The 13,781-nt window shown below is 50.0% G+C and overlaps 1 protein-coding gene across 1 annotated transcript in view; it reads right to left on the bottom strand.

Annotated features, from left to right (window-relative positions):
* ZSWIM5 (zinc finger SWIM-type containing 5) overlaps window positions 1-13,781 on the bottom strand; it is a 390,515-nt gene that overhangs the window by 190,704 nt on the left and 186,030 nt on the right. The window contains exons 3-4 of the mRNA XM_085602808.1: window positions 11,308-11,456; window positions 10,686-10,836 (exon numbers count right to left, since the gene is read on the bottom strand). Coding sequence (XP_085458934.1) covers window positions 10,686-10,836; window positions 11,308-11,456 — 300 coding nt within the window. The remainder of the gene's footprint in view (window positions 1-10,685; window positions 10,837-11,307; window positions 11,457-13,781) is intronic.

Raw genomic sequence — 13,781 nt, 5'->3', positions numbered from 1 at the left:
ATATGGTAGGTCGTCTCCATCTGCGACCATATCCCCTGAATCTGAAGAGGGCCCGAATGCGCTCCCCAGCCCTGGAGAGACGCATCGGTCACTATGGTCTGGGCCGGAATGTCCTTGTGAAAAGGGGTCCCCTTGCAGACATTCACTGGGGAACACCACCATTTCAGAGACTGCCGAGCGTGCTGAGACAACTGGATCCTGTCCTCCCAACGCCCCCTCCTCTGGTCCCATTGATCCTCCAGACATTCCTGCAGGGGCCTCATATGCAGACGTGCATTGGGGGTGAGGAAGATGCAAGAAGCCATCGACCCCAGTAATGAAGACACCGTCCTCACCGTAGGAGAGCGGGCTGAGATGAGATGCAGAGCCTTCCCACGGATCGATAAGCGTCTCTCCTCCGAAGGACACACGCTTGCGGTCAAGGTATTGACTGAAGCCCCCAAGTACTGGAGACACTGCACAGGGATCGGCACTGACTTCGTCATGTTGATGTGCAGCCCCAGACGGTGAAGCAAAGCCGCCGTCCTGTTGAAATGGCACTGGGCTTCCTGATAAGTGGACGCTTTGATCAACCAGTCGTCCAGGTAAGGGTACACAAACACCTTGGTCTTCCGCAGGTGTGCCGCGACCACTGCCATGCACTTGGAGAACGTCCGTGGCGCAGACTTCAGGCCAAACGGGAGTACGGAATACTGGTAATGGTTGTTGCCTACCAGAAACCTCAGGAATTTGCGATGCTTCGGTGCGATCGGCACATGAAAGTAAGCGTCCTGCAGATCTATGGCGCACAGCCAGTCTCCTCGATGCAACTGAGGGTAAATCTGATGCAGGGACAACATACGGAACTTTTCTCGGCGGATCCACCTGTTTGCTTGACGCAGATCCAGAATAGGCCTGAACTCGTTCTTGTCTTTTTTTCTTACGAGAAAGAACCGTGAGTAGAGACCTTTTCCTTTTTGCCTCAAAGGAACAGCTTCTATCGCCTTCTTTTTTAATAGAACGTCCGCCTCCCGCTGGAGCTCCCGCACCATGTAAAGGGAGCGCACTGGTGGAATCTGTGGAGGCGAACTGGTGAAACGAAGACAGTAGCCATTGCAAACAATATTCAGCACCCACTTGTCCTGTGTTATTGTCCTCCACTCTGCCAGGTAGTGTTGAATACTTCCCCCCACCGGAGCGGGTAACGGATGAGGGGGAAGTAACTTTTCAGGGCTTCGACCCGGACGGGCCTTTGTTCCCCGCCGAGGACTGATGCTGGCCTCTGCCCCTCTGGCGCTTCTGAAAGGGCTGCCTCTGGTACTGCTGCTGTTGCTGGGGCTGTTGCTGGGGGCCCGACTGACGCCCTTGGCCCCTCTGCTTGGTGTAGCGCCTGCCCGAGGAACGGAAGGACCTCCGCTGCTCCTTAGGCCGCTCCAGCCCCACCGCCTTCAGAGTCTCCGCCTCAGCCTTCATGCGGGCCATCTCGTCATCCGCATGCGACCCGAATAACGTCGTGCCAGAGAATGGTAGATTGGCGATCTTCTGCTGCGCTTCCGGCTTGAGCGGAGTCAGCCGCAGCCAGGAATGCCTCCTCATATGTATGCCGTGGCAGTACCCATGGGCCGCCAACAACGACACGTCCCCCGCCGCACTGATGATCTGATTAGAGACCATCATGCCCTCGTTCAGCACCTCTTGAAAATCCTCCCTCTTGTCTCTGGGCAGGGAGGCCGCGAACTGTTGCAGGGAGTCCCAAAGAGACCTGTCATAGCGCCCCAACAGAGCGGAGGCGCTAGCGGCCTTCATTGTAGTAGCCGACGTGGAGCACATCCTCCTCCCCAAGGAGTCCATTTTGCGACTCTCCTTATCCGGGGGAGCCGTGGAGGAAGGCGTCGTAGAGTGTTGCTTACGAGCCGCTGCCACGATAACAGAATCCGGTGGGGGGTCCACTCTGAGGAACGCCGGATCCGAGTCAGGGGCCCTGTACTTCTTTGACAGTCTCGAGGGCGCCGGCTTCACCACAGCCGGCGTTAAGAACACCTCCATCGCAGGTTCCTCCAGTCCTGGGACCAGCGGGAGGAGGGGGCGCGACAGATGTACTTTATGCAAAGTCTCAAAAATCACAGACGTAGTGGGAATAGGGGTAGTCACTGATATCCCCAACTTCGCAGCCCCTCTCAGCAACACCTCCTGGAACGTGGCAATGTCATCCACTGGAGAGACGCGGGAAGGAGGCGTCTCTGACAGCGAGGGCGAATACTTGCCAGCCCCCGGAGAGTACGAGCCCCTTGACCCTCTGGAACGGGACCGATACCTCCGTCGACCATGTCCAGAGCGAGTGGAGGATCTGCGCCTACTCCGTGATCGCCTGCGAGGGCGAGAGCGAGATCTCTGCCGGTGAGGGACCCTCGGGGGAGGAGGCGGTGGCTGCGGTGGTGAGGCAGGCAGCTGAGGCACGGGCAGAGGCAGCGGAGGAGGTGGAGGAGGAGGAAGAGGAGGCGGAGGAAGAGGAGGAGGCTGAGGAGGAGGAGGCAGTGCAGGCGCCGGTGGAGGCGCCGGTGGAAGGTCGGGCACCGGAGGCAAAGGAGGCCGCTGGGTACGCAGCGGGGTCAGATGGTCTGAAGCCCCATCACTTCTAGCCGGAGAGCCCCCATCATCATTGTCCGGGCTCGCGGCCACTCTCCTCTTCTTGGCGGGCCTGTCCCGCGGGGAAGCCACCGAAGGCGAACGTCCGCGCCTTCCCGATCCTCGACTGGAGATCGTAATCACCGAGGACGTATTCCCCGATGTCTGGGACGTCGAACTGTACCTTGACCTCGAACGGCGTCTCTTCGCCCTCGACGACGAGTGCCGCCCCGCAGTCGATCGTCCTCTCGACGTCGAACCAAGTCTCCTCGACGTCGACCCATGCCTCCTCGGAGTCGAGCCCCGCCTTGATCGCCGTCGCCGGGGTGTCTGCCTCGACGCCGACTTCTGGCGTCTCGACGTCGACCGCCGGTACCTCGGCGTCGACTGCTGCGATCTCGACGTCGATCGTTGGTATCTCGACGTCGATCGTTGATGTCTCGACGTCGATCGTTGGTATCTCGACGTCGATCGTTGATGTCTCGACGTCGATCGTTGGTATCTCGACGTCGACCTGCGTCTCGGCGTCGACCGCCTCCGCCTCGACGGCGGGCGCCGGGATCTCGGCGTCGACTCCGTCAGCGTCGAGCCGTGGGTAGACGGCGGCGAGTGCAGTCCATGGGGCTCGGTACGACGTCGATGTGTTGTCGACGTCGACCGTGACACCTGCGACGGCGACCCGGTCCCGGGTCTCGCCGGCCCCTCCCTCGACGTCGAACGCCGAGGCTGCCGCGACCCAGAGCCCTGGATCGACGGCGAACATACCGGTGCCTTCTCTCTCGCCGTCGACGTCGTCGCCTTCGACGTCGAACGCGACCTACCAGCCGGTAGGTGCCGTTTCTGCTCCTTTTTCTGCCCGGAGGTCCCTCCAGGGGCTGAAGCATGGGCGGAGGAGGGGGAATGGGACCCTCCATGCCCTGAAGTCTCACCGGTCCTCTGCTTCTCCTGTCCCTGAAGGCGAGTCTTCTCCCGGTCCCTCAGGGTCCTTTTCGAAAAGGTGCTGCAGATGTCACAGGCAGCTGGGACATGTGAGGGCGACAAGCAGAGGATACACACCTCATGTGGGTCCGTCTTAGCCTTCTTTCTCCCACACTCAGGGCATTTATCGAATAAAGCCATGCTGAGAGTGGGCCAAAACTGCTCCAGATTGCAGGCAGTAGTAGACAAAGGCTTTAGACGTCGAATGAAACCACTTGTAATCCAAAAAATCCGATTTTAATCAATTAAACCACCCAAAAGGGTAGAGCTCAAGCTCCAGGGTCCTGCTAGCAGGAGCCGGAAAAAAGAACTGAAAGTAACTTGTGTTGGCTGTGCATCCTGGGATACCGGGGGTCTCTGGAGAGTTTCTTAAAGGCACGGTATCCCTTTAGCAGACACATAATGACAGCCTATAGGGCTTGTCTGTCCACCCCTTCCTCTCTATTGTTTAAAGGGATTTTGGTGAAGGGAGTGTGTGATAATAAAGGAACATGTCAAATGTGAATAAAAATGACATTTCAACTTTATTTTGGCTTTTGTGTTCACTTCAGAGGAAGTGCTGGCCAGTGCAGCCTTGTGGTGATTAGGCTGTATTATTTTGTCTGTCTCTTAAGTGTCTTTGCAGGTTTGCAAATGCGGGACAGCTTAAGAGATATTTTTGATTGCTCCGGGGTCCCCGCACATGGGCGGGGATTATTCATAGATTATGACTATACACAGAGATCCCCTACTACAGAAGTCTGAATAACTATGATCGCAGCAAAACCCTGCTACACCAAAAGTATATCAAATAATCTAGCCTTCAGGGTGTCAGACTGCTTCACATCACATGGCAAAACTAATTGAGAAATTGCTATGAAGGGCAGAGAGCAGCCAAAATACCGTCATCGGATGTAGATACAAGCCCCCCCTCAGGTTGGTTCCGCACAATCTCCATAAAGAGTCCACCGTGAAAGCTCAGGTGTAGGAGCTTGAATTGCTGCTGGGACAAGAGGTCGTTCCTAATAGAAAACTGAAATGGAGGGCAGATGCACAGGATCAGCAGTCCAAAGTGAAAAGGCCCTCTTGGCCCAATCGGAGGCTACCAGAATCAGATGTGCCTGGGCCTGCCCAACTCGGTTTAGGATCTACAGACCCACGTCTGATGTAGAAATGCATATAGAGGGCCAGACCTTTAAGGCGGAAAAAAAAGTCTCCTAGAGACCATGGAGAAGGAAGTTTCATAGCACAAAAAGTTGCACAATTTTCAATCATTGAACAGGCATAGGCAGACTGCCCCGTGCCACCTCCAGATGCAGTTCCCACTGCTGATCAGCAAGATGACACTTGCTGAATTATTCGTCTCGGATGTTGAAAGATCCGAGTTGGGGACTGGTGGTCAGGCAAATCCAGTGATATTCCATAAATTACTAAAGCCTCGTAGCCTCCAGAGAGCACAAGGCCGCAATCCACTTTGCTTGTTTCATTATCAGAAGGCCAACATATCTGTCAGCATATGAATCTACTTTCCTTCTCAATGCGAGGCAGAGAGGTATTTAGGGCAGCTGGATGCCGTGCAGCTCCTGAAGATGTATGCAATGGAGCTGTTCCATCTGAGACCAGAAAAATCGGATTTCGATTTTGTTCATGTGATCTCCCCAGCCCCGGGGTGATGAATCAGACACTACTGTAAGTTCTGCAGGGACAAGGGAAATCTACTACTGCACATCAAGATTGGCATCTGACATTCTGAGCTGCCTCGACTGAGATATGGATACTGTTCACAAGGCATCACCAGGGGTGGGCCCACTGCAGCACTCCTGCAGCCTCAGATTCCATTAAAGGGCCTGCAATGCCAAGAGGAATGCCACACCAACAGAATGCATGTAAATAGCTCAAGAAGCCTCAGAATTATCAAAGTCAGACAAAAGGTCTCACCAGAAACACTTAGATCATAATCTGAAGGACCGAGACTTGTTGCAGGTGGTAAGGGCTGTGGTACAACAGTGCCCAGAATGGTCAGATATAGAAAATCCTCTGCACTAACCGAGGATGATATTTGAGTTTGATGATGGAGAACTTCAGAGTGGACAGCACAGACATTGTTTGTAGATGCTCCGAAACTAGCTACAGCGAGCCCAACTTCAGCGCCGGTCATTGAAGTTAGGGAATACATTTAACCCTAACCTAAAAAGATATGCCACAACTACAGACATGACTATGAAAGAGCCGAGTAGTCAATGTAAATCTGAAGGACAGTACTGTAAATTAGAAGTCATCTGATCCCCACCACAAAGCACAGCAGGACCTGTAGGTGAAAGTAAATGTCCTGCAGGTAGAGACCACTTCCGGTCCTCTGGATCCAAGGCCTGAAGAACCTGAAATTGTGTCAACATTTTGTTCATCTCATGGAAGGAAGGAGTTCATGAGTGTGGTACAGAATCAGTCAAGATCTGAGTCTTTCTTGGGGACAAGAAAGAATAGATAGGAACACCTCAGTCTACTCTAAGTATCTAGTACCGGTTCAGTCGCTCCTTTGGAGAGGGACATCAACTCTTCTTGTGCATAATAGTGCTCTGTCCAGCAGTTGTCAGAGAAAACTGGAAAACGTAGGGAGGAGTGTCCTGTAAAAGAAGGGTTTGAACAACTTGAGCGCCTACTGTTTTCAACATTAGATTGGAGGGTGGACTAAAGAAAGATTGGCAAAGGTGCCTGGGGGAGAAGGCGGAGTGCTGCTGCTGTTGACCTAGTCTCTTGGAACCTCTTCTACCCCCGCCACCACAGCAACTCTGCAAGGCCCGCTGTGCAGATTGGGAATGCTGTCGATACGTGAAGCTCCTTCGGTATCTTATTTTCTGTACTGTTCGGCTGTCTTAAAACTTCTCCAGACAATTATCAGCTTTTTTCCATCAAAGAGTCTAGACTATCAAATGGAATGTCCCCTAGGAAAGCTAGGCCATACAAAAATCCAGTGGAACGCATTCAGGCATGTCTTCTAAGAATAATTCTGGAGCCCATAGCATGGACAACACAATCCATAGTGTCCAGACCTTAATGTAAATGTAGTTAGCATCCAGACCATCATTTAATGCCTGAGCGAAAGTATTGTGCATGTGCTCAGGAAAGGAAGTCAATACTTTGTGCCATGTGCCAAACAGCATGGAAAGACTTGGGCAAACTGCATTCAGGGAGCAGAGTATCAAATGAACAGTGCAAAAGATTTTGGTTGTCCAAAGTGTCAACTGTTTTCCGTTTACTATCGGTGGAGAAGTTTGAAAAAATCCAGGATTACTCGGCTCATGGAAGCCTACATTACAGGGATTTACAGGGTGAGAAGACCAGACAAGAATTTTGTACTACTGGACGCTGGCCTCTGACATCTCATATTAGAGCAACTCGCAGCTGGCACTGACAAAGCCTTTGACCAAGTAGCCATAACTTGTCAGTCAGGGCATCGTTGTAAGGCAACAAGAGCTCAGTGGTCGAAGGCCCAGGCTGCAAAACTTCTGAAAGGAAACCCAGCCCCCAAGAAGACAGCACTGCAAAGAAGGTACCTTCCTCTCTAAGAGGCTTAAGCCTAAAGCCAAAACCATGCAGGCCTCCTGAGTAGTATTCAAGCTACTGGAGTTATGCAACTCCAGCATCTGCCTGATGAAGTAGAAACAAGCTATTACCATTTTTGTCATCCTGCAGAACATAGTAGAGGCAATGAATTGCACCTGAAACAAATTCCAAAATGTATTCCATCCTCCAAAAGGTACAGCTGACAAGGCATGGGAACTAGAAGGCAGCCCTTATCCCCAACATTTGCCTTAGTAATTGATCACCTCAACATCAAACCAACTCTAGCCAAGGAAGGGGCAAGCTAGAGGCAGAAGCTGGCGACTGATCTTGAGTCACTGGTGGAGGACCCGAAAAGCAAAGGCTGTGGCAAAGGGGTGGAGGTATGCCATGGTGCCATTGGCAGAAAAGGATGGCTTCATCCTTCATCAGTCAGTGGCTGAGGGAAGGCCCATTAGCAGAAGTCGACTGAAATTTACAGATCTGCAGCATGGCTTCAACCTACTGAGGACTCAACCATGGCTATGGAATTCTGAGACTACTGGCTCCAAGTCAGGTGTTATGAACGCAGAATGCACAAACCCCCCCAGTAAGTCAAGGAGCTTTGGTTGTACATCTAGTGTGTCTACCTCCACTTGCTCTGGGACTTCGGTCTTAAACCTACCAGTCTAGGGTGACCTTGTGTGTTTTGTGACAGAACCCGGCTTCTCTGTCACTGGTAGCCTCTGGGTGCATACAACACTTCATGTATGATTAAGTTATGCTTGGTCCTGAGGCATCAGGCAGATTTTGTGTGGGTCCATCAACATCTGCTTCCGACACATGGCAGGGATTAAAAACTCTTAAAGGGAGACATCCCTGCACACTGCTAAAGTTTGTTTAGGAATCCGAGAATCCAGTTAAAAACGTAATTTGTGGGAGTCTAGCTCCATGCTAGTATCCTCAGAAGCAGAAAAAAGTAACCTTTTACTGCTCCTGGTCAACTGTGGAGGTGGGACTGAGTCGCAATGAAGGTCAACGAAACCACCAACCAGCACATGCAAGAGCTATTGCAAAAGCTTCCAGGTCCTGTGTGGTGCAAGGGGCGATTCACAAGGACAGGACTCAGCAATTCGATGTATAAATCAAAACAGCATAACTAATATTTATCTGGGATGGTTAAGCATGATGGGAACTCACTCCCTGTCTTTCCGACCAAACAGTTTCTGCTTTACTTTCCGTTCCGGCCGTTTTATATTTATTTTTATTTTTTTAACTATTGAGTTTCTTCCTCTTGCGGTCTCTTCCAACAGCCTCTTGCCAGCCCGGGGGCATTGCTTAAAGTTTGTCTGCTTTTATGCAATATCTTGTTTTATTGACGATCTATCTTGTGCCGCGTGTACCTTTCAATGCACTGAAGTTGTGCATCTAGCCAGGATATAAAAAGCTTGAAGAACTATGAACACTTGCAGAACCTAGACAGTTGGCTCTTAGGCTCTCTTCTTGGGGTGCAGGACCGCATGCATATAAAGACATAATGGCAGGATAGAAGGAAGCGACCTAACAGTTTGAGTCACTGGAAGAAGCTGGAGTAAAGGAAAGTTGCAATCAGGAAGAGAATATTGCAACGTCATTCGTGACACTACACAATGATATTTAAATAGCTCCTTTGTGTAGCCTCAGCGTAGGGCAGATGGAGAAGTGTGCAACAGGGGCTTTAGGTGCCATGCTTCAGATGTGCCAATTAACAGAGCCCTCCTTGCTGTGCAACTGCTCTGTTTTTCCTGCACTGGCATAGATCCCAAAAACACTGGCCAGCTACAGATCTAGCACGGCCATGCTTTTAAAGATAAAGCAGAAAATATGGTAGTCAATATAGGCCAATAGGCTGCTATTTGTATTTTAAAAGTCTTTCTTATCAGGGGACAACAGTATCCCGTGCTCTTTGGTCCAATTTCATGTTCATTACTTCAGAAGCAGGTTCACGCGTGCTCTCACTTTCAGCAAATGCTCACCAAGTGCGGTAGTAATCTGCACACAAAGTGCCAACCCGTGTCATTCTTTGCGGCGAGTAATAGATAACTTGGGACTACACTACAAAATCAGGCTAGTGACATTGAAAGTGAAATTCTTCATCTCTTAAATACTATTATGAGTCAGACATTTATAATTAAGGAAATGTATTTTCTGTGGCATCAGCAAGGATGTTTTACCATCCGTGCCCATCGTATCTGCTGCTACTATTGATAGCTACAGATTCCCAGCAGACCTCGTGCAGGAGTACCAGTAGGGAGGGCAGGACTAATTGCTGCTCGGCAGAACCCTACATTCCAATGCCTGGCAGTCTGGTACAAATCAGAAGACTGATGCAAAGTTTGCCATCCTTGAGAAACTTGGAGTAAAGCCTTGCACAACCCGAGCCCTCCATTTAGCCTGGGAAATGACGAGGCCATGCGGGGTGCTCTGCTATCTAAAACCAGCCAGTGGGAGTAATAGCAGGTACCCCATGCACCCCTAAATAGGTGGGTAGAGGAAGGCAAGGAAAGGGCTTGTGGGAAAGACCTCGGTAAGGACACTGAGGATTCACACCTTCATGGTACGCAAGCCTTTATTTGCCAGTCTGCACCAAAAGGATGCGTTTGGATAGCAGCTCAAGCGCCTCCGCGCCCTCGCCAGCTTTGGAAGCACTCTGCACTCACAAGGATATGACAACCAGAGCGCCTTGGAAGCTGGGAGTAAACCACGAAGAGGATATCCGCTCTTGAAGTGGAAAAACCAGACCTGTAACTTGGCTGTTCTCATCTAGTGAGCACCTTTTCCTAAATCGAATTGCATTAGATGGAGACTGCTCCTTTAGGGTCTCTGTGGTTGCTGAGCAGCAAACTCCCACATGCATGGCGAGTCACAAATACATACAGGGCTCAACCACAGTCATGACTGACGAGGCAATCGCAAACCACCGCACAGGCAAGTTAAAGTGGAGGAACCGTAGGTAAACGTTGGAATGAAGCGCTGAGGAGGTAGCCAGTGGACCACTATTTACAACAGAGAGGTAAGAACAACTTAACTTGGTTACAGCTTGTGACATTTCATAGACCGTAACTAATTCTGCATCTCCAGGTTGGACGTTGTCCAAGAGTGTTCAGAAATACTCATTCCATGAAGACCGCTGTAGCACAACCCTGTTCCGTTACACAAAAGGCCCTCGATTGCAAATATACAGAAGGGGCTGCTTGCATTTTTATAAACAAATACACCAGCCCAGTCGCCTGCCCCATATGGTACTTCAATGACTCGCAGACCTGCACATTACCTTTTGCGAAGTAATCCTCAATCCGCCCTGTCACCCTCTTTAAGTGTACCCAAACAGCTGCCTCCAAGTAACACTGCACAACTGATTACACAAAGCTCTTAACCCAATCATCCCCAACTATGGAGCACTTAAAAAGGCGCACATGCCTGCAATCTGCCAGCCGGTTTCGCAGCTGCCTGCAGCGAAGCCAGACCGGACTCCTGCTCGCCACTTACAAGGACCACCATCACTTGCCCCCAGCACAGAACCCACGGCTCTTTCCAGCACTTACCCAACTCGTCCCACAGCTGCCGGCACTTGTCAGTCATGCCAGTGCCCTGCTGCCTCCAGAGGGACAGGCGCGGATCAGCCATGAACTGCTCTGTGATTAATGTTAGCATCCTGGCCCCATTGGAATCCCTCATCCGTAGCATCTCGCGCACCTGACAATGGAAATGGAGAAGAGCCTGGTTACCACGGTAACAAAGGCAAGGCAAGAATCAAGTATCCTCCAAATACAATGCGAGCCCGAGATCCTTTCCAATCGCCACAAATACAATGAGAGAGTGAAACGCAGTCCCCCTGCTGACAGGAAGCGAATGAAGCATGAGGCGCATTGTCAATGAAGAGCCACAAAGAAGCACGACATACGCTGGCTGCCAACACAATGGAAGCCTGGCCTGCGCCAAAGAAGCCCAGTGCTCCCAGTGGCTCCAAACACAGGAGAACCATAAGACACTAGGCGCGCTCCTCTTGGTTGTAGGCTCACTATGCACCCAGCGGCTGCACTATAGGCGTTTAGGAGATGAAGGAAGGAGCCAAAGTACTGTCATGTGAAACCCATGGATGACAAGACACCGGCCCACCAAAGTGTGGAGTGAAAGGTCAAAGGGATGGTGCAGGAGCTTCCTCACCTTGGCAAACATGGAGTTGAGCTGCTTCCCGGAGCCGTAGTAGCCGCCCTGCGACAGGAACAACTTCACCTGCTCCCTCACCTGCTCCTCGTCCAGATGCCAACAGTTTTCATCGTCGATGCTGGCACCGGCAGTGGGATCCGGGGCACCTGCAGAATAAGAGACCATCAACATCACAGCATGCATGACATGGGTGGCAGGAGCAGCGGCATCGGGCTCAGCTCTGGAGGATCCGCTGCTACTAGTAGTTTGATACTACACTTGATCACTCTAAAGAAAGACCACTATAAGGACAGTGACTTTCCTCAAAACAGGCCATCTACCCACAGAATGAGCCTCTGAGGAGAGCACCTGTAAGCTCTATTGAGATTGGCACTGATGGAATTCCTCCATCTGAAGAAAACTTACTGACCCGGTGTCGTAGAGGGAGTCACTGATTTTTTTTAAATCTTACTTGCTTTGAAATGACCATGTGGTTGCAAAGTGCTATGTAGGGAAGAAACACATTTTAGGGGGTTGGCTCGCAACTACAAGGCCACTGGACTGAATAGCTCAATGATCAGTCAGCCTTATACAGCAACGCAGCACTGGGCACCTCCCAGGTGACCAGAAAGCCACTAACCCAATTATTTGCTTGAAGGAGACAGCCAGCCGAGTTCAGCACTTGTATCAGGTATCCTTGGTATCTATCAGGCTACTCGGCACACAACTATCAAACAAGCCATCAATACACCCAGGGCTAACCCAATCAATCAGCGTACCTTTACTCAAGGCTAAAAGCAGAAGGCCAACATTAGGTCGTCTTACTGTGCACACCTCACTGCATACAGGCAGGGCACTTAATCAAAACCGTGCAGTCATGTGGGCCTTTCCTTGAAACTAGAGGGCAAACTGGTCGTCCCCCTTCTAAGCTAGTCTTGGAAATAATTTTCAATAGATACTGCAAACAATTAAAGTATTTTCCAGGGGGAAAAAAAATAATCAACAGGACAGCAGGTAAATGGCAGTAGATCGAAAGGAGTGAATAACTCACGTATTCAAACACTGGAATCCAATATCTCTGGTTTATTCATTATAATGTTCCTGGTTATAATATATACTATGCAATTCTCTCCATTCACAGAGTTCCAATGCCATGACCCAAACTCTAAGTTTGTCAAACTAACATTTGTTTCCTTAATTTTTATGTCTGTTGTCAAAAGACCTCTTGTGAATCATACCAAAACTTAGAGGGCCTTTTGGCAGTCCATTTCTTAACACTGCTTGGTTTTCTTCTACCTCAATTGCTTGAATTAGGTTTTGCCTCTGACATCACCTGCTCTGTAGGTGAAAGCGTGAAACTGGCTTAGATCCGGCCCAATACTTCCCTTCGGTTGGCATCAATGTCCCTCCTGTTTCCTGGTTTCTTATTGGTCAAGCTTTCCAAGCCTCTGTTCTGTCCCTTTCATGGAGCATGGACCAAGTACTGCTGCCTGTCCACTGCTAGTGTCCTTCCATTAGCTGCACACTCCTGCAGGTTTTTTTACTTCTCTTTACACACTACACATTAGCGCGGCCTGCTGTGCAACATGGCTTAAAAACCTTTTTTTATTAAATGCTATGACAGTGAACGCAGGCCACACCCTAGCGTTTTTTTCCTCTTTAAGCCTTGATTGCACTGCTGCTGTAAAACATGTCTAAAAAACACACTGACAAAGCCAATAGATCTTTGCCAAAGCTGGTTAGTCAAAGAATTTCCTTCTCTTTTTGTGTCTGTCCTCCCTGGAACAAAGCTTGTTTGCCCTCATTTGACTAGATCTGCATCATTCTACAACTGAGTTTTGGGGAACTAATGGTTTCATTGAGCACTCCATGAGAGTGCATGTTTTCTTCCTCTCTCCCTATTGTGGTGCGCCCCCCCCTTAAACTACCTGCATCCTGCGCTGTGTTGCCACCACCACCTCACATTTTGTCTGTACAAGCACAACACAAGTTATTTGTCAGGTTCTGGCTGAAGAGCAGACTCTAAGGGTTGCTTATGTTTTAATTCTTGCATTTCACATACTCCATGAAAGCACAGATGGCACACAAACTGCTTTAACGGTGTTGGGGTGTGTGCTACACACAGGTGGCCTTTGAGACAGACATTTACTTGGCATGATTGTAAAGTGGACGTCTCTTCTGGAGGTTGATACATCTCCTCTCAGAGTTACTACAGGGGAGCAAATGACTGGAAGATTTGTTTAATCTCAAAGTCCTACGGAAATTAACTGGGCATTGGCATGCTTTTTTCTTTAAATTCTGCAAACTCCTTATTACTTTTAAAACATGATCAGAGTTCCTGCATGTATATCGATTGAAAATACTGAATTCAAAGTACTGTTTTGAGATACTTTAAGATATGGGTTTCATTTTTTGTTTTCTTCTCACAATGCTTTAAAAACAAGCATTGGCTTTGCCAATAGCTTGCCACTTGTGATTCCTATTGGCTTTGC

This window comes from Triturus cristatus, chromosome 4_2, assembly GCF_964204655.1.
Source record: "Triturus cristatus chromosome 4_2, aTriCri1.1, whole genome shotgun sequence".
NCBI lineage: Eukaryota > Metazoa > Chordata > Amphibia > Caudata > Salamandridae > Triturus > Triturus cristatus.
The sequence above is the reverse complement of the archived record's forward strand: the minus strand, read 5'-3'. Positions and strand labels throughout refer to the sequence as shown.